Below are 21,349 nucleotides of genomic sequence, written 5' to 3' on the forward strand. Positions count from 1 at the left end.
GATCTGCGTGGGAGACGGTGCCCGGCACGGCCTCACCCACAGTCTCGCTGTGACTGAAATCATCTAAAGACAGCTTCTGATTGGACGGTGAGCCGAGAGGGGTCTTGTGGCCGAAGTCTCTTTGCCCCACCCCTGGCCGTGTTTCTTCCTTGTCCCCCCTCCCCCCCCCCCCCCCCCAAGCCCTTCCTTCCAGCCCCAGGGCCAAACTTGCCTCCAGGGTGTTTGGGATGGTGAAGAGAAACCCCACCCGCCCTAGCTAACTGCCCACCTGTCCTGGTAAAGCATCAGGAACCACGGAGACACGGGATCCACGTGCGCGTGTGTGCAGTTAAGGCCCGTTTCGTGTCAGCCGTCCCCCAGGCGGCTGGCGGCTCCGGGCAGGTCTGCGGGAGAGCGGGCTGCTCCTTGAGGCGCGGGCGACGTCAGAGGTCAAGGTGAGGGCGGAGAGGCCCGAGGGTGCTGCCCGGTCCTGGTCCTGAACAGGCGCCCGACCACACCGATTACACCATACACGGCCGACAGTTAAAGCATCGATCGAACCGCTCGTTAATCGCACAGCGTTCCCGGGGCGGGGGGGGGGGGGGGGGGGCCCCTTACGGATAGGGGGCGTCGGCTACACGGACCGGCCGGCCGGCCGGTGTCGGGGACAAATTCTTCAGGAAGGTACGTCGTCTTCTCCTTTCTCTGCTTTTTATTTTTCTGTTTGTACTATTATTACTGGTATTGTTACAAATGACGTGGTGATAAGCCAGAAGCTCACAGTAAAAAGGAAACAGAGGCAGCTTGAACACCCGGGTTTGCGAGTCGCTAAAAATAAAAAAACACTAACGCTGTAAATCTCTACCGGAACTCGTCACTACCCCGTTATCTGGTTCTCAGGGATGCGCTACTGACTGGCAAGGTGGCCTGCCACAGTAGGATGGGGACAGGTTTTCGCTGGGATGAGCTGGGCTCCTGCGGGCCCTTGAGGAGCCCTTGACACTGGGAGGGGTGCACCTGCACACCCGTCCCCGTGCCCGCCGCGCGGGGCGCCTTCTCAGCCCCCCTGGGAGGCCGTGACTGCCGGCCCCTCCCTCTCACGCCCCCCACCCGACCCACACACCCGTCAGGTGACACAGGGGGTCGGAGAGGAGCTGGGAAGGGGCGCTGCTGTGGGTCCCCGCCCGCCACGCGCTCTGCCCGGCAGGCTGTCCCGCACTGGCCTGCCGCGTCTTTGATGTCTGCCGAGCTATGTATGGGAGGCCTCCGCTCCGACAGAATGTTCCATCCCGAGCCCCCACAGGGTTACCAGTCAGTCCCGAGAAAGACTGCTGGTGGGGCCCAAAGCAGAGCCTTGCAAACCGTAACTCTCGGGGCTGCAGATCAGGCGGGTCCTAGCCCCGAATGGTCTAAGGGATAGCAGCCTCCAGGCCTGGGGGGTGGGGACAGCCAGCCAGCTCCTTCTTGGCCCAGGAGGCGCCTCTGAGCGAGCAGCTGTGTGTGGGTCACCCACAACCACGGGAAGCCAGACGCGCAGCCCCCTACATCCCTGGCCTGACTCCTTCCTCTTCCCGAGGGGTAAACTGAGGGCAGAGGAAGCACAGGACTTGCCCGAGGTCCCACTGCTCTTGGGGTACCGCTGATGTCAGAATCTGGGTCTCTGTGGCCGCCCCACCCCCGACCCTCAGGTCCCCCTGATTCCCGAAGCTCGGCACCTAGGATGCATACAGGTGAGGGGTGACCCGCCGGGGAGGGGTGGGGCGGGGACGGCTGCCTCTCCAAGGCCCCCCGCGGTGCCCGGGGAAGGGAAGACACGCCCAGCCCTACTCAAGACCCCAAGCAACGTTTTCCCATGTTGCCCCTGCCAAGCCATGCGCTCGGGCGCCCCAGTCTGCGGAGATGCACGGAAACCGTGCATCTGGTCCCCCACGGCCTGTGGCAAGCCACGGGGGCCATCGGGGTCTCAGCCTTAGTCCACGAAACGAGCAGCGTCCCTTCTTTATGCAGCTGTGGAAGGGACACGGAGAGCGCTTCGTCCAAGGACGGGCCGTTGCGTGCGCAGCCTTACGGACTCCCTCACCCTCCGCCCCTTCTGCCCTCCCTCTGGGTCCCGGCCACCCTGGGTTTCTCCGGCTCCTCGAATCCATCCAGCGTGTTGCTGCCTCAGGACTTTTGTACTGGGTCGCCTTCCCCCTGGCTTTAAGGCCCGTGGCTGACTCTCGCTTCTCAGCGAGACGCTCACCCACGGACGGTTTGGACGGAATTCTCTCGGCCACGCGCCGGTCGCCATTGGTAGCATCTTCAGTCGTCACCCGCTTCTCCCCAGCCGTGAAACCAGCGCCACGAGCAGGGGCCCGCCCGCTCACTTGCTGTGTCTGAAGGGCAGATAGTCCGCGTGCAAGAACACCGGGTCTGGCTAGGTGAGGAGGTGCCATCAGGGGGACACCCGTGTATCGAGCAGGGGCCACCGAGTCAAGAGCTGGGGGAGGTCTGGTCATCGCTGACACTAGCAGGACGAGGGCGTCTACACCGGCAGTGTGGCCTTGGGGGATTCATGTGATCATTTCCTGGGCAATGCCCTTCCCTGTGTGTGCCCTGGGCCAGCAGGGGCGGGGGTGGTGGTAGGGAGCTCTGTGGACGGATGTCGCAGGCACCGGGTTCCTGGAAGCCTCACCTTAAACTAGAATGGTTTCTAGAAAACGTCCCCCTCCCCGGGGGCTCCCACGGCCCCCTGTCCAGCACAGATCTGTGTGTCTGTCTATCCCATCAGATGGTGGCCCCACCAGGGCAGAGGCAAAGCCCGCCTGCCTCAGGGCTGGTCCCCGTCACGGCCCGGCCTGGGGCCTGACACACAGCAGGTGCTTAACCAGGATGTGCTGTGTGGATGCGGGTTTCAGGGCAGTGGTGGGCGGAGGACTCGGGGCGACAGCCAGTCCACCGAGAAGCCACTGGAGAGATTTCCCAGGGACTGCGCTGGGGGGCCCTGGGCTTGGGAGCTTGGACTTTGGGTTCCCACACCCCCAAGACCAAACAGAGGGGACGGCCTCCTCCTGGCCTTGTGACCCTGGCACCTTCATTCCTCAGAGCCGTTTCTGCAGGGGGCTCACCACACCCCCCTCCCAGGCAGCGGGAGAGCGGGCACACCAAGACACGCGGCCGAGTGCCTGCGCCATGGGTGGCCCAAGACGCGTCTCCTGTCACCACGTTGCGACAGGAATAAATTCCAGGAGCGCAAACCCTCACTAGCATTTGCGAAGCGCCAGTGGCCTCTGAGACACTGCTGATGCCAGCTGGGTCCCAGCTGCCAGCTGTGGCGATAAAGCTTGCCCCGGGACGCCGGCAAGGACCCCCAGCACAGGGGAACCTCTGCCCATAAGAAGGCTCGGGGACCCCAACAGAGACTCAGCAAACAAAAAGAACACCCCAAATCGCACACACGCGCGCGCACACACACACACACACACACACTCACATTCAGTATTCTGACACGGAAAGGCCCACAGGCCACGACTGGAGGGAGCGGAGGCAAGGGGCCCACGGGTACATCGCACAGGCTTGCATTAGAGTGGCTCTGTGTTGCCCATCCTGAGTCCACGTTGGCGTCACCTCTCAGAAGCCACCGGCCCAGAACGGGACTATTGCTCACGAACGGGTGGCTCACGACCCCCTCCCTCCCTTACGGCCCCCGGCCCCCACCCCTGAGTTTGCTCCTAGTCTTAGAAGTCCACGGAAGGGGGTTGGGGGCACAGGTGGCATTCCCTCCTGTGCCACCGCTGCAGCCACCTCGGCTCTCCCTGGGGTCTCTGCTGACGTGGTTCTTCTCGGAGGTCGTGCCGGGCGCTTCGGGTCTCACCTCCCCCATCCTGAGGCACGGCGAAAGGGTTTTCTGGGGAAGCAGAAGGAAACAAAACGTCACCTGGTGTCTCCTCCGTGGGGACTCACTGAGGACCTTTCTCCTGGGCCTCAGTGCCAGGAGAAGCCAGGTTTTCTCCGAGTGCGTGACTTCTGGATGCTGAGAACCATTTGGCTTTAACACGGGAAGCAGGACGATCACGTCCGCCACCACGATGGCTCCATCCAGGACCAGCACCCGTGGCCCATGCAATAAGACAAGAAAAAAGCACAGTGTCTCAGGAGTGGAAAAGAAGAAACTGAATCACAATAGCAGACAATGTACACAGAAAATCCAAGAGAATGAACAGGGTAATTGTTAGGACAGAACGTGGATACAGAGATACGACTTTCAATCCACGAGACATCAGATTCACCTCCAAACCCCAATGGTGTTTATCTATGGCAACAATTACCAGAGTGACCACGTGTCTCAGCTTGGGTCATCCCAGATAACACCAGCTGTTCTGACACAATTTTTAATACTGTTCCCCTTCCGGGCTAGTAAGGACTTTGATTTGGATGATAAACCATACAGTCACCCTTGCTATAAAAATCTAGAAGATACTAAGAACAGGCACCAATACCACTCACGATCGTAATAAAAACCATTGTGAATCTTGGAATCACGTCACTGAATGCGACCATATCCTACGAAGCGATGGGGCGGAAACCAGGGTGCTCCTGGCACAGGGACGGACCGAGAGACCCACGGGGCAGGGGCAGGAGTGCAAACACTGGCCCACAGGGCACTCACAGCTTTGAACAGCAGCGTCGCGATGGCACTGTGAGTCCTCTGTCCCACATCCATTCAAAGGGGTAACGGCCTAGTCGCAGACACTTACCTTTCCAGACTTCCTGGCAGACGGGGTGGTCACGTGACCCAGCCCCGTGTAGGCGGAAGTCCACTGCGGAGGGGATGTGAATCCAGGTAAGAGCGCGAGAAGGAGGGACACTCGCTAATGCAGGTGACGTGGGGGGCCGGGAGGAACCTGGTTCTGGTGCTGGGTCCTGACAGCTCACCTCCATGCCAGGGTGGCTGGGCTTCTGTTACTCGCATCTGATCACGGCTCTTAACCGATAAGCCATCTTCAGTCAAGCCCCAGGGTGTGTTAGGAGGGCCAAGGCCAGGGAGTTGAGGGCGGGGCTCTGACAAGGCCAGCACAGCCCATCCTTCCAGAGCAGGCGAGAGGCCGAGAAGCAGGCCAACCTCCCTGCTCTGCATCCGCGGGGACACGTGCGTGGGCGCAGGGTAGGGGTTCCACAGGGCCTCGTCCTCTGCCCAGAGCAAAGCCAGGTCTGGTGACCACCCCCCTCCACCACCTGCTTTACCTTTCTCCATAGCATCCACTGAGTTTACTTACTGGTCCAATTTACTATGTGTCTCCCCAGCTAGAAAGTAAGCCACGAGGGGACCAAAGGGTTCGGGTTCTGTGTTCACTGCTGTATCATCAGGGGCTGGGACGGTAATCGGCGGGCACATCACAGGGGTTTCCTGCGTACGTGTTGAAGGATGCACGAACCAAGAATGGAAAACCCAGATGAACCATCTTTCAAGTTTCACATCGTCTTTTTGAGCCTCTTTTTGAAACAGAGTTCTCGTGAGTCCTTATATATAAATTACTCGAGGACCAAGGCCAAACGGGGGGAGCACGGCAAGGGCCCTCGCAGCGAGAATTTATTTAACGGCAGGACCGTCTGAGACAAAGCCGAGGGTCGTGACTATTATAGGAAAGAAGGAAAGCAAAAACAGAGGGCCGGTGTAAATGATAACGGATAGGAGGGGAGAGGTGAGACGGAAGGAGGGAATATCCCATCAACCACGTCTTCGTCACTTACGTTCAGGGGTCTGAAGAATCGTTCCGAGGTTTAAGTAAAATTAGACGCACAACAGTAAACAGAAAAAAAAAATCCTAAAACACAAGCAACCAAAAGCATTTGGCGGAAGGGAGAGAAGGGGAAGGAAAACAGAAATATTCGGATTTGGACATCCTTCATATGTAGGGAGAAAATACACATGGTCTAAAGAAAGAGAGAATTAAGGGTGTCCTATCACAGCATAATTATAAAGATAACCACAGGATCAAAAACACAGCCTTGCAAATTGTCACAAGACACAGACACAAAAAATGAAACAAAGAAAACAGAGACCATATGGTGAAAATTGACAAACCTCCACAAACGCTATAAAAGCGGGAAGCCCATCACAAACCATGACAGAACGAACACCAAATGTAGCTGCCACGTCAGGAAATGCTAATGAGCCATACACAGTCGCTTAAAAAAAAAAAAAAGACTCTCAGACCAGATGACAAACAAGGTCTCCTGAAGGCAGAACGGGGTCACGTGGGTGTAACATAAAAGGCTGGGCAGATGGCAGGGGTCTTGATCCGAATCTTAGATAAAGCTGGAGTCTAGCAGGAGAAAAAGCAGGGCGCTGGGCGGGGGTCGATCAAGGATGAGTCACCACGAGGATCTCAGAGCAAGGGGTGTCTGTGCACCAGATAACATGGCCTCTGCCTTATGGGGCCAGAACTGCTGGAAATGTAGGAAGCAGGAGACACGCTGGCTAGTATTTGTGCATTTTTTACAAATGTAAATGAAAATACATATTGTCTTGATTTCAGAGAGAGAGAGAGAGAGAGCGAGCGAACGAGAGTGTGCATGCAAGCCGGGGAGAGGGGCAGAGGGAGACAGAGAGAATCCCAAGCAGGTTCCACGCTCGATCCCAGCACCCTGGGATCGTGACCTGAGCTGAAATCGAGTCGGACGCTCAACCCACTGCACCGCCCAGGGGCCCCACTGGTACTCACGCGTTTTGATTAACCTCTCTGTCCATTACAGAGGAAGTTGACAAATGTGTGTGCCTGTGTCGTGTGCAGTTGTGTGCGTGTGTGTGCGTATTCAACACAATCCGCCTTCTATTCAAAGGGTCTTGAAAACAAACGCACAGAAAATGACTATCAGACCACGAAGAGAGCAAACTCCCAACTTCAACAAGGAGATAACGTTCTCTGATCACGATACACTAGAATTTGAAAGTATTTACAACCAAACCACAAAACAAAGCCAACTCTACCACCAAGACGTTTAGAAACTCTCTAATAACTCTTGGGTCCAAGAGAGAGCTAGGGAATTAAGATTTCAGAACATGGGGACCATAATAAAAATGAAAATGGCACATCTCAGAACCTGTGGGATGCTCAGGAGATGCTCAGAGGAAAATTTACAGCTTTAAATACTGATATTAATAGACAGGACATGAATTAACGATCCCACTCAGAAAATTAAAAAAGAAAGGCCAAACAAACTCCAGGAAAAAGCAACTGCTACCTTAAAAGTGAAATTAAGTTGGGGCGCCGGCCGGGGTGGCTCAGTCGGTTAAGCGTCTGCCTCTTGGTTTCAGCTCAGGTCACGATCTCACGGTTTGTGAGCTCGAGCCCCGCGTCGGGCTCCACGCTGACAGCACAGGGCCGGCTTGGGATTCTCTCTCTCTCCCTCTCTCTCTCTCTTCCTCTCTCTCCGCCCCTCCCCCGCTCTCTCAAAGTAGATAAACACTCCTTAACAAAACTGAAATGAACTTAAAGACAAAGGCAGGAAGGAATAAATAAATAAATGCAATTTCTGGTTCTTTGCAAGACACGGAGACGGAGACGTGAGCTGTGGCTGAATCGAAAAGGCAGGAGGAGGAAGTGACCACTGGCTTTCCATTTCCACTATCCCTCGGCCCCCCGCAGACAGGCTTTTGTCCCAACTATTCTGCGGAATTTGCCCTTGTCAAGGTCACCCAAGGCTTCCGTGTTGCTAAATCCCCCCCCCCCCCCCCCCCCCCCCCCAGTGGGGTTGCCACAGGGTCACTCCTCTTGTCTCCTAGACACTCCGGAACCTCTCCCGGTTCTCCTTCTGCTTCTCTGGTCACCGCTGCTCACGCTCCTCTCCATGTCCCTTCCCCCCTTCCCCTCCCTTCTCCTCTCCACCTCCATCACCCCTGAGGAGCTCATCTCCTCCCGGGGGCTCAGACATTATATATTGAGGGCTCTCTGACCTCAGGAAATATAAGTCCATCCTTCCTGTGGCCCGCACCGGAGCCCCAGGGCTATGTCTGGCCCCCCTCTTCCCCCAAAGCCCACTCCGATCCGTTAGCGGGCCCGCCTTCTGCTGTACCCGTGAACCACACGCTTCCTGCGCCCCCTTCTCCCACCGCGGGTCGGGCCCACAGGTTTCCTGCAGTGGCTTCCCTGGGACCCTGGGCCAGAGGGACCCTGTGAAAACCCGAATCAGATTATGTCACCGCTCGGCTCAAAATCCCTCAGGGCCCCCGTCCCATCAGAGAGGAAGCCAAAACCTTCTCTCTCCGTCGCCTCCGATCAAGTTCTTGTCTTCTCTCAAAAGAGAGAAGGTCACTCCACCCTGACCCGGATGCCTCATTTCGTGGGTCAGCTCGACTGGGCAGTGGGGGTGGAGCCCCCGACTGGGCAAACACGATTCCGAGCACGTCTGCTCGGGTGTTTCTGGATGAGACTCACATCGGAATCAGTTGACTGTGTAAAGCCGACCGCCCTTCCCGGTCCATCGAGAGCCTGAATCGGACAGGCTGGCTGACCGGGGGAGAGTTCCCTCTCGGCCTGGCGTCTTCCGACGGGGACATCGGTCTTCTCCGGCCTTCAGCCTGGGACGCGCACCGGCCCGCGCGCACCATCCGCTCTCCCGGGTCTCCGGCTTGCCAACTGCAGATCGCGGGACTGCTTAGCCTCCAAAACTGCACGAGCCAATTCCTTGTAGTAAATCTCACCTGTACTCACAGGGTGTCAATATCTATTTCTATAGCCTATCCGTATCTACGGTGTGTATATATCTACAGCGTCGCTATATCTATATCTGGAGCGTATCTCTACGTATATGTGTGTCTGTATCCGCATCCACATCTATCCTATTGGTTCCGTGTTTCCCGAGGACCCAGACACCCACCTCTTCTCCCAGAGAGACACATGACTTACTCCCTCGTGGCCTTCAAGTCACCTGTGCCTGAGACCCTCTCTGACCACCCTGAGAAGCTGCATCCCGTCTCCAATTCCTTCCGTGCTATGCTGTTTTTCTCTCTGGCACTAACTAAAATCTAGCCGTGCACAGGTGTTACCCACATAGGTTTACAATCCTCTGCGCATAAAAGTAGGCGTTTCATTGATTCGGTCCACTACCATGTCCCCAGGACAATAACGATGCTGGGCACAGAGCAGGTGCTCGGCAAACCGAGGCGAGCGGACAAACGATCAGAGAGGAGCGAGGGAGCCCGCCCGCTCAACTCTGTCCAACGACATCAGAAAACCTCGACGAAATGAGTGAATTGCCAACAAGACAGAAATTACCCCCAAGGACCCAGGAAAAGAGCATCTCAGCAGACCAATTGCCAAGTGGAGAGAGAAAAACCGTCAAATCGCAAATCCAAAGTCAAAAACGAGATCCGTGCAAATCAGAGCCATAACGACAAAGCATTCCGGGCCACCAAACGGGACCCTCCCGTGTGCTCGCACCCACCACTTCGGCAAAGACCAGAAAGGTTGTGCGCTCCTCGTGTTTGCTGGTTTGTGGGGCTGGCGGCGGGGGGCGGGGGGCGGGGGATCCCTGCCTCGTTGCTATAGTAGCAGAGACATCAAGGTCATTTCTGGAAGGCAGTCTGACGTGCTACAGAGTTACAGACGCACATGCCCTCTGACCCCGCAACTCCGTTTCACCATCATCCCCCCAATATGCACGCAAGGGCGAAGGATGTACAAGCCCGTTCGCTGCAGCAATGCGGGCGATGGCGGGAGGTGGGGATCAATGACACGGCCGTCGGTAGGGCACCGGTTCAAAAGCAATGGCTCCCCACGCGTGGAGAGGGAGGCCGACATCAGAAAGGACAGTCTGTCGCCGCCCCAAGGCCCCACGCCCACACACCTCCCGTCCTCTGGTGTCTGTCTTAGCCGTCGTCGGGGCTGGTGACTTTAATCCCGTCTACGTGCCGAGGCCTCCTCCCTGGACTTTATTCCGGAACATCCAACCACCTCCTGGCTGTCCCCTTGGGTACCCAGCTGGTATCTCGTCCTCGACACGCCCGAAACCGAACTCCTAGGCTTCCTTCTAAACCCGCTCCTCCTCGGTCCCCTTTCCGGCTGATGGCAGCTCCATTCTTCCGGCAGCTCTTTTCTCGCACACCCAGGTCCAACCCGCCAGCCCGTATCTCATCGTTTCAAAATACACGCGGAACCTAACCGCTTTCCCTGCCGCCGCCCTGGTCCAAGCCGCCGCCCTCGAGGATTTCAATACTCTTCGCTGATTTCTCTGCCCTTACCTCCCGACAGTGCATTCTCGACACGGAAGCCAGAGTTCTCTGTGCTTCTTATATATTTTTGAAATATAGGGGGCGTGGGCCACCCGGGTGGCTCAGTCGGTGAAGCGTCCGACTTTGGCTCAGGTCACGATCTCGCGGTCCGTGGGTTCGAGCCCCGTGCCGGGCTCTGTGCCGACAGCTGGGAGCCTGGATCCTGCTTCGGATTCTGTGTCTCCCTCTCTCTCTCTCTCTCAGCCTCTTCCCTGCTCACACTCTGTCTCTCTCTCTCCAAAATAAATAAGTATTTAAAAATTTTTAAAAAAGATATAGGGGGCCCCTGGGTGGCTCAGTCGGTTAAGCGTCTGACTCTTGATTTCAACTCAGGTCATGATCTCAGGGTTCGTGAGATCAAGTCCTGCGTCGGGCTCCGTGCCGAACGCATGGAGCCTGCTTGGGAGTCTCTCTCTCCCTGTCTCTCTCTCTCTCTCTCTGCTACCCAACCCCTGCCCACTCGAGCTCTCTCTCTCCAGGATAAATAAATAAATGTTACAAATAAATAAATCTTTTCTGCTTGAAAGTCTCTAATGGCTTCTTATTACCAAGGTTCTGGTGTCTCTCCATGCTGCCCCCTCATACTTTCCCGACGTGGTCTCCTGCCATGCCTCCTCTGTCTTCCTCTCCAGCCCTCTTAGGGCTTCTTAGTTGTTCCTCCAACATTCCTGGGCGCCCCTGCCTCAGGGCCTTTGCACTTGCCGTCTCCTCTGCCCAGGCTGCTCTCCCAGACATCTGTGCACGGCTCATTTTCTGAGCAACCTCAGGTCTCGGTGCAGATGGCTGGCTCTTCAGGGGGGCCTTCCTGACCCACCTGCACCCCCAACCCCCTGCTCACTGCCACTCTCTTCACATTCCTTCATTTGAGGACCGTCCGCCTTCCCGCCGCCACATCTGTTCCCTAAGAGCAGGGCTTATCTGATGCAGGGTTTTCTGCTCTATCCCAGCCCTGGGGACTTAGTTGGGGGGGAGGGGGGCCTGGATGATTCAGACTCTGGCCTTGGCAGCTGCATCTGGAGAGGCAGACAGTGACATCAGGCAGGGAAATGCTGAGACAGAGGAAGCCCCAGGGGCTCAAGGAAGAGGAAGTCTGAGGACGCTTATGGAGGCAATCCAGGTGGTTGTCTAGACCTTGCTTGGCTTCCCCCAGGGACAGGGAGCTCACTAGCCCACGGCCCATTGCTTTCTACTGTTCAGTTAGCTGGGAAACCTTTATAATATGGGCCGAATCCTTCCCGTAGCTCCCCTCCCTGCCTCTGGTGGCCCTTCTGAGACACGGAGGCAGCAGGAATGTCCTTCTTACTGGTCTCTGCTCTTCAGCTGATGTGGAAATGAGGCTCCCCTTTCTCTGAAGGGAGGCGGCATTACCCGTGACCCTGACCAGGGCCTCCAGGAGGCAGTCCCTGCTTCTGGGCCCCGCGGTCAGGCCAGCCTCTGTATTTGCCCAGAGAGACTTCTCCGGACAGCAAAAGCTGCTCCAGCGACAGCCTGGGGGGAGGTGAGTGAGGCCAGCAGGTGCGAAATTCAGGCCGGGGGAACCGAGTCGGGGGCGCTGGGGTGGGGCATGCGGGGGGCCTCTTGTCGTCGCTCTGTGCCACAGGCCGGGCGGGCAGTGCGACGTGGCGTTTGTTGCATTATACATTTTATGTATGTTCTTTTTTTATGCTTATTTATTTTGAGAGAGAGAGAGTGCGAGGGACCGCATGAGTAGGGGAGGGGCAGACAGAGGGGGAGAGAGAGAATCCCAAGCAGGCTCCACACTGTCAGGGCAGAGCCCCCCTCGGGGCTCGATCCCACCAACTGAGAGATCATGACCTGAGCCGAAATCGAATGGAAGCTCAACGGACCGAGCCCCCCCGGGTGCCCCTTACGTATATTCTTTTGCACAAAGTGAAATATTTCGAAATCAATGGCATTAAAAAAAAAAATTGGTCAGGGTTTCCTCGAGGGTAAAGTTTAGAGGCCTTAGCGGGCACTCGGGGCCTTTCACCGCCAGACTCTGACTACTGTGTCCACATCTGTGCTCCCCTCTCCAAAGCCTCTCCAGAACGCCCGAGTTTGCTCCCACAGGCTGGGGACACCGCCCCTTTCTCTACGTGGCAAACTCCTACTCATCCTTCAAGACCCTGCTCACAGGGCACCCCCTCCATGCGGCTTGTCTTGGTTACAGTACCACAGGGCCCTGGAGACGGGCTGGGGGTGGTGACTGCCCCTGGCCTTGGGGGGCAGGCCTGGGTTCAGATCTCAGGTCTCTCCCTCGCAAGCCGTGTGACCCTGGGCAAGTCGCTCAACCTCTCTGGGCCTCAGAACCCACCCGATTGCCACTCCTCACTGCTGGCCAACGGGGCCTCTCGCTGCCAGCTCTGGCCTGGCCCATCTGGACACAGCAGGGCCCGTCACCCCAGGGCAGTCCATGCACGTCAGAACACTGCACCTCAGAACAAATGTCAGCGAATGTCAGCTTTTCTGCTGCTTTCAAGGCACTCGCATCGCGGTCACACAGGGAGCTCCCGTCCGTGAGTGCAGGAAGCCGATCGATCGGCCGGCTCCTGTCCCTGAGAGCCACCCGCCCCTGTCCTTGGGGGCCACCGGTCCTCCCGGGCGCCTTGCGGGTGGCCTGGCCCCTCCCTGCCAGAAGCCTCGCAGGGTCACCAATGCTCCTTTTGCTCAACACCAGTGTCCACACCTAAGCCCTCACCGGCCGCACCTTCTGCCAGGCCTGGTTGGGTGCTGGGGGCACAGACCTGAGCCAGGGGTGGGCCCTGCCCTTCGGGGCTCAGAGCTGGTGGGGGACCTGCAAACAAGAGCGGGAGGTCCGCGCTGTGCCAGCGGGGAGTCCCCGGGGGCCGTGCCTGGTGCAGAGATGGAGGTGGGGCTGAGGGAGAGCCCTCGGGGAGCCGGGGGAGCTGGTGTTGAGCTGAGCCCCGAGCAGAGTCAGGAAGATGAGGAAGGGACGCAGGGGGAGGGCACGGCCTGAGCCGAAGCCGTCCAGGGGCTCAAACGGTGCAGCACAGACGCTCCTGGCAGGGGTGAGTCTGGGGGGTTGGCGGCCACCAAGCACTTCCATGCCAGGCGAAGGCACTGGGACGTGACCCTAGGGCCCCGAGAGCAGACGTGGAAGCCGCCACTCCCCCCCCACCTCCCCAGCTGTAATAAGGGCGGGGGTCGAGGCCGGGGTCAGGGGTCAGGGCGCTTGGGCTGGGTGTTTCTTCTGTGCCAGCGCTTTCCACGCACAGTCTCGCCGAGCTCTCCCACAGCCCTGCGAGGGGGGAATGTTACTTCCTCCGCGTACAGATGGGGACACTGAGGCTCAGGGGGGTCACGCAACCCGCGCACGTGTGGAGCCGGGAGGGCGAGCAGCCTGGGCCGCCGGCTGCTGTGTGCGCCCATCGCTCTGACGCAGGGCAGTGGCCTGGCGGGCTGGGGGCAGGGAGCTGGGGGGGGGGGGGGGGGGGGGGGGCTGTGCAGAGAGAGCTGCGGAACCAGCGGCAGCGGGGGAGGGGGACCCACCAGGATGACGAGTGTCCCAGCTGGTGTCTGCGTCCTAATTGGGAGGGTAAGACAGAGCACCTGGCAATTTGAATAACAATGAACGCTTCCAGAAGGCTGAGAGAGTCGGTAACAATAACCCTTAGCTGACAGAGGCAGGAGTCAGGAGACCCAACATGACTCATTGCCTGGGGGGGATGGGGACCGCAGACAGTGCGCCCCTCCAGGGCGGGGGTACCTCCGTCTGCGTCTGCGTGGCACTGACCATATATCCACTGCACCCCCCCCCCGTCCCCCCCAGCCCCGAGATGCGGGGATGCTCGGATCCACCTCTCACGAGGGGCAAACCGTGCAGGTGCCCGGAGTGAACCTTCGGGGGGTCGGGAGGGGGGGGAGAAGGCGATCCCACCGAGGCGAGAGCAGAGTCCCCCCCCCCCCCAGGGCAGAGCTCTGAGCCACAAAGGGGGTGGTCTCGGAAGGCTGCATGGAGGAGGCGGCCGTGTGTAACACACACCCTCGGGAAGGGCTGGCTCGGGCCAACGCCGACGTCAGGCGCTCTGAGACTCATCTGGGACTGCGGGGTCGTGACTTCCTGGCGTCCTTCCCTGCTCTAGGCCAGGGCTGGGAGGGGAGCACGGGTGCGGGTCCCAGCTCTGCGGCTGCCAGGGTGGACCGGGCACGTGGCAGGTGGAAGGGCGGGCGGCACCCCCCGCCAGGTGCCTCCGGCACCCCAGTTACCCGCCGCTCCCTGGGCTTCCGGGAAAGGTGAGACGCTATCCCAGCAGACACCCTACTCGTGGGCAAGTCAGACATATTTTGTGTTTTGGAGGACGCCGGGTCATTTTAAAGGCAGACGATGGCTGTCCTCCCAGCGAAGAGAGAGGCCAGACAGACGGGGGAGGGAAGGACAGTGTCTCTGGTGCCGGGTGCTGCCCGTAGCTTCCACAGACGCGACGTTGTCTCTGTGTTTCAGGGAGCACGCCGACGGGACCGGGGGCAGGGGAGGGTGTTGGGGGGACAGGGACGGGGCGTCATGGGGGCGACGGGCAAAGGGCAGGGCATTTGGTCCCCCACATCCCTACGGCTGGCCTCGATCCTCTGAGGACACCCCCTCTTTAAGCCTCTGGATCCCACGCTTCTTGGTTTCCTCCAGCCTCCTATCGATGCTCCTCCCGACTCCCTTCCAGGGGTCCCTTCGTCCCCCCAAGAGCTCCCACACACTCCTTCCTCTCCCCAGGGGACCCCCAGCCCCTCAGACTCCACGACAAGTCCCGTTGACCAAGTCTAAGCTGGGCTGCAGCCCAGGCCTTCCTCTGAGACCCTCCTTGACTTGTCTGCGGCCCTAACATCACCCCCCTGATGCTCACAGATGCTCACGGGCCTCCTGAACTTCAGATGTCCCTGCGCAGCTGGTACCCAAAGCCACACCCACCCCGGGGTTCCTATCTCAGAATATCCCACCAGTACGTCCCCAGCGGCTCCGTCCAGGGTCCCGGGTCTCCCCTTTGGAGCCCCCTCCTCCGTACCACTCGCCAGCCAGTCTCACGGGCGCTGTCCCCTGCTTCTGCCAACAGCCCTGCCTGTGACACCCCGATGGCCTCTTCGCTGCCCGAGGCAACTTTTTAAAAGACACATCGAGCCACGTTCCTCTCCTCGAGGGGTGTCCCCTGTGCCCGGACTCAGAAGCCCACTCTTCACCGCGGCCCCGCATGATCAGCCCCGCCGATATCTCCGGCTCCTCCCTCCTGTGCTCCCCTTCTTCCCCCACCCCTGCGCCCCGACCTTCCTTCTGATGCACGGACGCCCCAGCTCTCTCCGCCTCGGTGCCCACGGCCTGTCTTACGTGGCAGGCCGCGGGGAGCCTCAGGGGGGCTGGTGGCCAAGGAGGGCTGACCCGGCAGGCGCCCTGTGGACGCAGGGCTGGAGGCCGTTCTGGCTTGCGGGGGGCGGGGGGCTGAGGGTCCGTGGGGAGCTGGCTCTGGGAGCTTCGTCATCCAAGCCCTGCACGCGGCCTTGTTCCCGTCACTTCGCCCTCCTGACTTCTGGACGTTTCTCGGGGAGCTCGGGGGTCTTTAAACACCTACATCCTGAAGGTGAATTTTTAGTGCCGCTTTGGTAAATATTTAATGCCACTGCTCGCGCCGGGAGACCTGCGTTCTGCATTAAATGCCACAGAGTGCTGGAGACGCTGTGTTCTCTTCTGCCGCCACCCCACCTCTTCCTGCCCGACGAAAATAAAGACTCCCTTTGCCTCCCGTCATGAATCTTTCAAGTGCTCTCCACATCCATTCTGGTCCCCGATCGGCGTCCCCATTAGGCAGATGGAAGGTCAGAGGGCTTTTAAGTCGAAAGACACCGTAGAAGCCTTCTGTCACATGAGAGGAAAGCAAAGCCCCGGCAGGGACGAGGCCGTCCAAGGTTAAGCAGCAAGCCGGCGGCGGAAGGAATCCAACACCAGCCGTGCCTCCCAGCCCGGGGCTCGGCTCCGGGCACTGGGACCCGGGGGACTCGGGCCGTCCCTGCCCTCACCGCATCCAGCCGGCCCAGACGTGATAACAGACCCCCGTGGGCCTGGCCGTCATGCGAGTGGGGAGCAGGGAGAGAAGGGAGGAGGGTGGGAGGCCTCAGGAAAATGGCCACCAGGAGCAAGGTTTTGAGGGAGGAGTAGGAGCTCGCAGAGGAGCCGGGGTGGGGACCCAGTGAGGTGACCAGGCTTGGCTGGGGCCCGACCCGTTCTGTGTACCCGGCTCTGGCTGGGAGCTCGGCCTGGGTCCGCGTTGTCTAAATCCTGGGGAAGCTAACGCGCCTCTAGCTCCCACGGCTCTTTCTACCTTGCCCGTGACCGCCCACAGCTGCTGGTCCCCTGGCCCTAGCTCTGTCCAAATCTCTGCTTTTATGTTAACGTGCCCCTGGGCTGCTCAGCAGCCCCCCCCCCCCCCCCCCCCCCCCCCCCGCCCTTCCTGTGCGCTCGGGTTGGGACAGAGGTGGCAGGAGGGGGCGAGGCTGGAGCCAGGGTCACACCCATGCACGTGAGCGTGCACACAACACACACATTTATGCACACGCACGGCACACAGACGTGGTATCGCACACGCACACACACACACACACTCTCACACACACGCACGCTAGTCTCTGGCCTTCCTGGCTGGGACCAGAGCCGGGGGGAGGCTATGTATCACGGGCAACACGTCCCGAGTCTGCTGTCCCTCCTGGCCCCTCTCTGGCTCCTGCTCACCCGGGACCCGCTCCCGCCCCCGCCCCCGCCCCCGCCTGGGAGGCACGCCCTCCCCTGTCGCCTCACGCACAGCCGGGGGGGGGGGGCACCGTAGCCAGGCAACAGGCCCCCACCAGGCTACCTCCAAAACGTCCCCAAACTCGTCCCCCGCCCCCAGCCTAAACTACCAGAGTCTCCTCCCTGGGGCGCAGCAACGGCCTCCCCGCGGCCTCCTTGCCTCCACCCCTGCCCCCCACGGCAGGGGCCTGTCACCAAAGCTCCCATCTGGCCAAGTGGCTTCCCGCTGAAAGCGCTTTGCTGTCCTGGGTTTTCCTTGAACTGAGGGACACGCTCTCCCCCCATCAAGACAGCCGCCTCGTGGGGTCCTGGGTTTCCTGCCCCCTCCGATGCCACCAACCATGAGGTGCAACATCCCCGAGATCATGGCTTTTGGGGGAAGAAGCAAGCAGCACTCCGTTAAATGGACACCTTGGCCGGGGACGCATGTGGATGCCAGAGGTGCCGAAGATGTGCCCCTCAGCGTCACGTTAGTGATGGCATCGGGCAGGGTCCCGGCGAGGACCCAGCCGCTGGGCTGTTTCGGAGAAAGGCGCTGAGTATAGGAGCTTCTGTTTCCACGCTCTGGGCCAGGAAAGGTCAGGAAAGGGGAGCCGAAGGCTCGGGGCGGGGGGTGGTCACTCAGCCGCACTGGGTGGGGGAAGGGGCCATCTGCAGGGGCCCGGGGGCTGAGGGGCCGCCGAGGGGGCCTGGGGTCCAGGGAAGGGTCCTGCCTTCTGTGAGCGCCCTGGGGCATGTCTGCGGGGTCTGCGGCCTGGGGTCGGCAGTCGGGAGAGAAGAGCCGGACGCAGACGGAAAATCCGACGACACGCTGGGGCCCGGGGACACCTCCGTAGCTGTGCCTCCCCGGCTGTGAGACCACCAGGGTCTAGTGACGCTGTTCTGGGCTTCCTGAAATTCAGACGACTCTGGCCGGCCTTCCCAGGGAAGTGGATTCTGGGATACGCAGGCCCCAGGGTAACCAAGCTGCCAACACAACAACCTAGCACAATATCCCCTTTTCTTGTCTGGTTGGATGAGCCAGGACAGAAGTCATCAGCAGCCTCGGCTGGGGGCAGGGACCCCTTTTCCTGCTCACAAAGGAGACAGCAACGGGCAAAGCGGAAACTTTGGAGGTCCTCCGCACATCCCCGGACGGCACCCCCTTATTTCCCCGCCAGGTGGGAATTACCTGCTTCCCCGCGGGTGTCTCAGAGACCTGAAGCAGCTCGTCCGAGGACACACAGCCGGGCAGCACAGAGCCGGGTGCCAAAGCAGCCCAGGAGACTTCGGGGGACACCCGGATCCTGGGCTACCACACCCAGCAATGCCTGAAGCCACAGGTCCCCGCACTTGGGGGCAGGCGGGAGTCACTCCTTGAGCCAAAGCAATCTGCCAAGAAGGTCTCCCGGGCCTCCTCAGGGGCGCCTCAGCAACGGCAGTAAGACTATTCTGGAGGGCGTTTATGAGGACCGGGCGCCCTCTCGGCCCTCAGGCGAGCGTTGGTTCCCATCATTCTGACGGCAGTGGGATGCCCACGCCGGGAGAGCTGTGCTGGGCCAGCAAGCATCTATTCTTGGAAGCAAATATTTTAGCAGTGAAGGCCAGAGTTTTAATGATGGAGGGAATAAGGAAGGAAAGGTTCTCTGGTCCTCCCTGGCCTGCACTGATGGAGATGAATTCCTCCTTCCCCGGCCCTGTGGCGCCCGATCTGGGAGTCAGGCCCATCAAGAGCCCCTGCGCTCAATGGTTTGGGGACGTATAATGGCTATGGGCCCGGCCGCGCTTCCCTTCGTGGCAATCTCGCGTTCCGCACGCCCCCCCCCTCCCCCGCTGAGGCCCAGGGACCCATAATGCGGGATTCCTGTCAAACTGACATGAAGGAACATCCTCCTTTCTCGCAGGCGATGTTCCCCGGATTCGTCCAGGCCTCCGTGGAAACATCTCTTGGTTAATTGCTCACTCAAAGCAGCCTCTTTGTGTAAACAGTAGCTGGCCGCAGTTACTGGGTTAGGGAATCTTAACCGATTCCAAACTATTGTGCCGACCGGGCAGTGTGGGTCCCCCCCCCCCCCCCCCCCGTGGGGCCAGGTGGCCAGGAGCGCGGGCAGGACCGCAGGAGCCCCTCCCAGGGCGAGGCACGTCTGATGAGGCCATCCAGCAGCACGCCCTTGGCAATGGAGCGCCCTGTGGCTGAGAGCCTGCCCCGTGCCAGGCTCCTGGTGGGCACCATCTCCCAGCGTCCCCTTTTCACAGCCGGGCAAACAGGCCTGGGAGGAACAAGTGACTCGCCCAAGGTCACGGGGCCTGTGGATCTGGGCGGCTGGACTCACGGCCCTGGCTTGTCCACCCCACAGACCTGCGATCCGGGCCCAGTGAACCTCCGTCTGGAACCTGGGCTCCAAGAGGGGTCTGTGGACAGTCAAGGCCAGTCTGGTTCATTCTGGAAGTGCATCTTCAAGGAGACTTTTCCAAAACCCTCTCTGAGGTATACTCGCTCTGTGGCCGACTACACTGATCTTCCAGGCAAAGTAAGTGGTCAGGATCGATTTTCTGCACATCACTGGCCGGTGTTCCTTGAGGGCGGGGCCTTGTCTTTCCTATCTTTTATTCCCTGCCCTTGGCCCTAGAGCACGGCCAACTCTCGGAAAGCACGTGTTGAAGGAATGAACGAATCGATGGGGTCTGCCGCATCCTCAGAAGAGCACACACGGGTTCGGAGAAGGAAAAGCGGAGGGGGCAGGCAAGTTGGCAAAGGGACTGGCCAAGGTGGTCCCTCCGGGGACCGAGGGCCAGTGGGACGACAGGAAGGTCTGACCAGTCCTCCTGACTTCTCACCTCCCTTGCTTTCTTTGCTCCGGGAGGGACCGGGAGCTGGAAAGGGCTGATGAATCCCTTTCCGGGACCACCTTGCCTCTCGGCCCAGCTATCACTGCCCCGGACGCCGGTCTGTGGGTGTCTCTGGAAGTACTGGGGTCCCACTTTGGAAAGCACGTAAAGACACATTTGCTTCTCCACACTAAGATTCGCACCCCGCTGGGGCAGGCAGATAGTGGGAGGTGCTGAACGCATGAGCATCTGAAAAGTTACGTGCAGTGGAATGTAACCAAGGAGCATTTGATGGCCAGTTCTCGAGAGGAAAAAGCCCTGATCTGTAACATCTGCTGCCCGTTTCCATGGTGTAAATACTGTCAGCATGAAGTCACCGGACTCAGAGTTGGGAAGAGATACACAGTAGCCAATATAAGTAGGTTTCACTGCACCCATACGATAAAAAGGCCCAAGAGCGCAGATGATAGGAAATGTAGCAAAATCATTATTAGGAAGCGAAGCGTTTCAAATATCGATTACTTTTGTGTTTCATGTAATTTATTTATTTGTCAGCTCCTACCAGTTCATTGTTAGAGTGGCTGTATTCAACACGGGGTCCCAAAATTCCTGAAAATTTTAACTACCAGCTCGCGTGAGTCAGTGCAAGGTGGCCCTGGGCACGTCTTGGCGATGTTTATGCGTTTGTCTTTACCCGTACTGGGAAAAATGTAACTCTTAAACCAAAGATACCGTTGCTTAGAGCAAGCCTGAGTTTTCTTTTTTTTTTTTTTTTAATTTTTTTTTTCAACGTTTTTTATTTATTTTTGGGACAGAGAGAGACAGAGCATGAACGGGGGAGGGGCAGAGAGAGAGGGAGACACAGAATCGGAAACAGGATCCAGGCTCCGAGCCATCAGCCCAGAGCCTGACGCGGGGCTCGAACTCACGGACCTCGAGATCGTGACCTGGCTGAAGTCGGACGCTTAACCGACTGTGCCACCCAGGCGCCCCAAGCCTGAGTTTTCTAAAGAAGCGACTTGATTTAAAGTCAATTAAAAATAGGGGCGCCTGGGTGGCTCAGTCGGTTAAGCGTCCGACTTCGGCTCAGGTCATGATCTCATGGTCCGTGAGTTCGAGCCCCAAGTCGGGCTCTGTGCTGACAGCTCAGAGCCTGGAGTCTGTTTCCGATTCTGTGTCTCCCTCTCTCTCTGACCCTCCCCCGTTCATGCTCTGTCTCTCTCTGTCTCAAAAATAAATAAACATTAAAAAATAAATAAATAAAGTCAATTAAAAATATATTAAGTAAACAGCATGGGAGAAGGGGATACACAGACAAGAGGAACACCCGGGAGCTGAAGTTTGGGGACTAAAAGTGGCTTTCCGGAAATGCCTTTAATTAATTATCAGCTGTCTTGGGGGCACGGTAACATAGATGGGCAACCCACAGGAGAGGAAATAGTCAATTAACAGATTAACGGAAAGGTGTTCAGCCTCCCTAACAATCAAAGAAATGCAAACCACATAAAAATGAGGGGTGCCCCGTG

General features: G+C 58.9%; 1 protein-coding gene across 1 annotated transcript in view; it reads right to left on the minus strand.

Annotated features, from left to right (window-relative positions):
* Nucleotides 1-577: 577 nt before the first annotated feature.
* Nucleotides 578-21,349, minus strand: part of SHISAL1 (shisa like 1) — a 48,173-nt gene continuing 27,401 nt past the window's right edge. The window contains exon 4 of the mRNA XM_049626525.1: nucleotides 578-3,865. Coding sequence (XP_049482482.1) covers nucleotide 3,865 — 1 coding nt within the window. The 3' untranslated portion in view covers nucleotides 578-3,864. The remainder of the gene's footprint in view (nucleotides 3,866-21,349) is intronic.

Source organism: Panthera uncia, chromosome B4 (assembly GCF_023721935.1).
Source record: "Panthera uncia isolate 11264 chromosome B4, Puncia_PCG_1.0, whole genome shotgun sequence".
In the NCBI taxonomy this organism is placed as follows: Eukaryota; Metazoa; Chordata; class Mammalia; order Carnivora; family Felidae; genus Panthera; species Panthera uncia.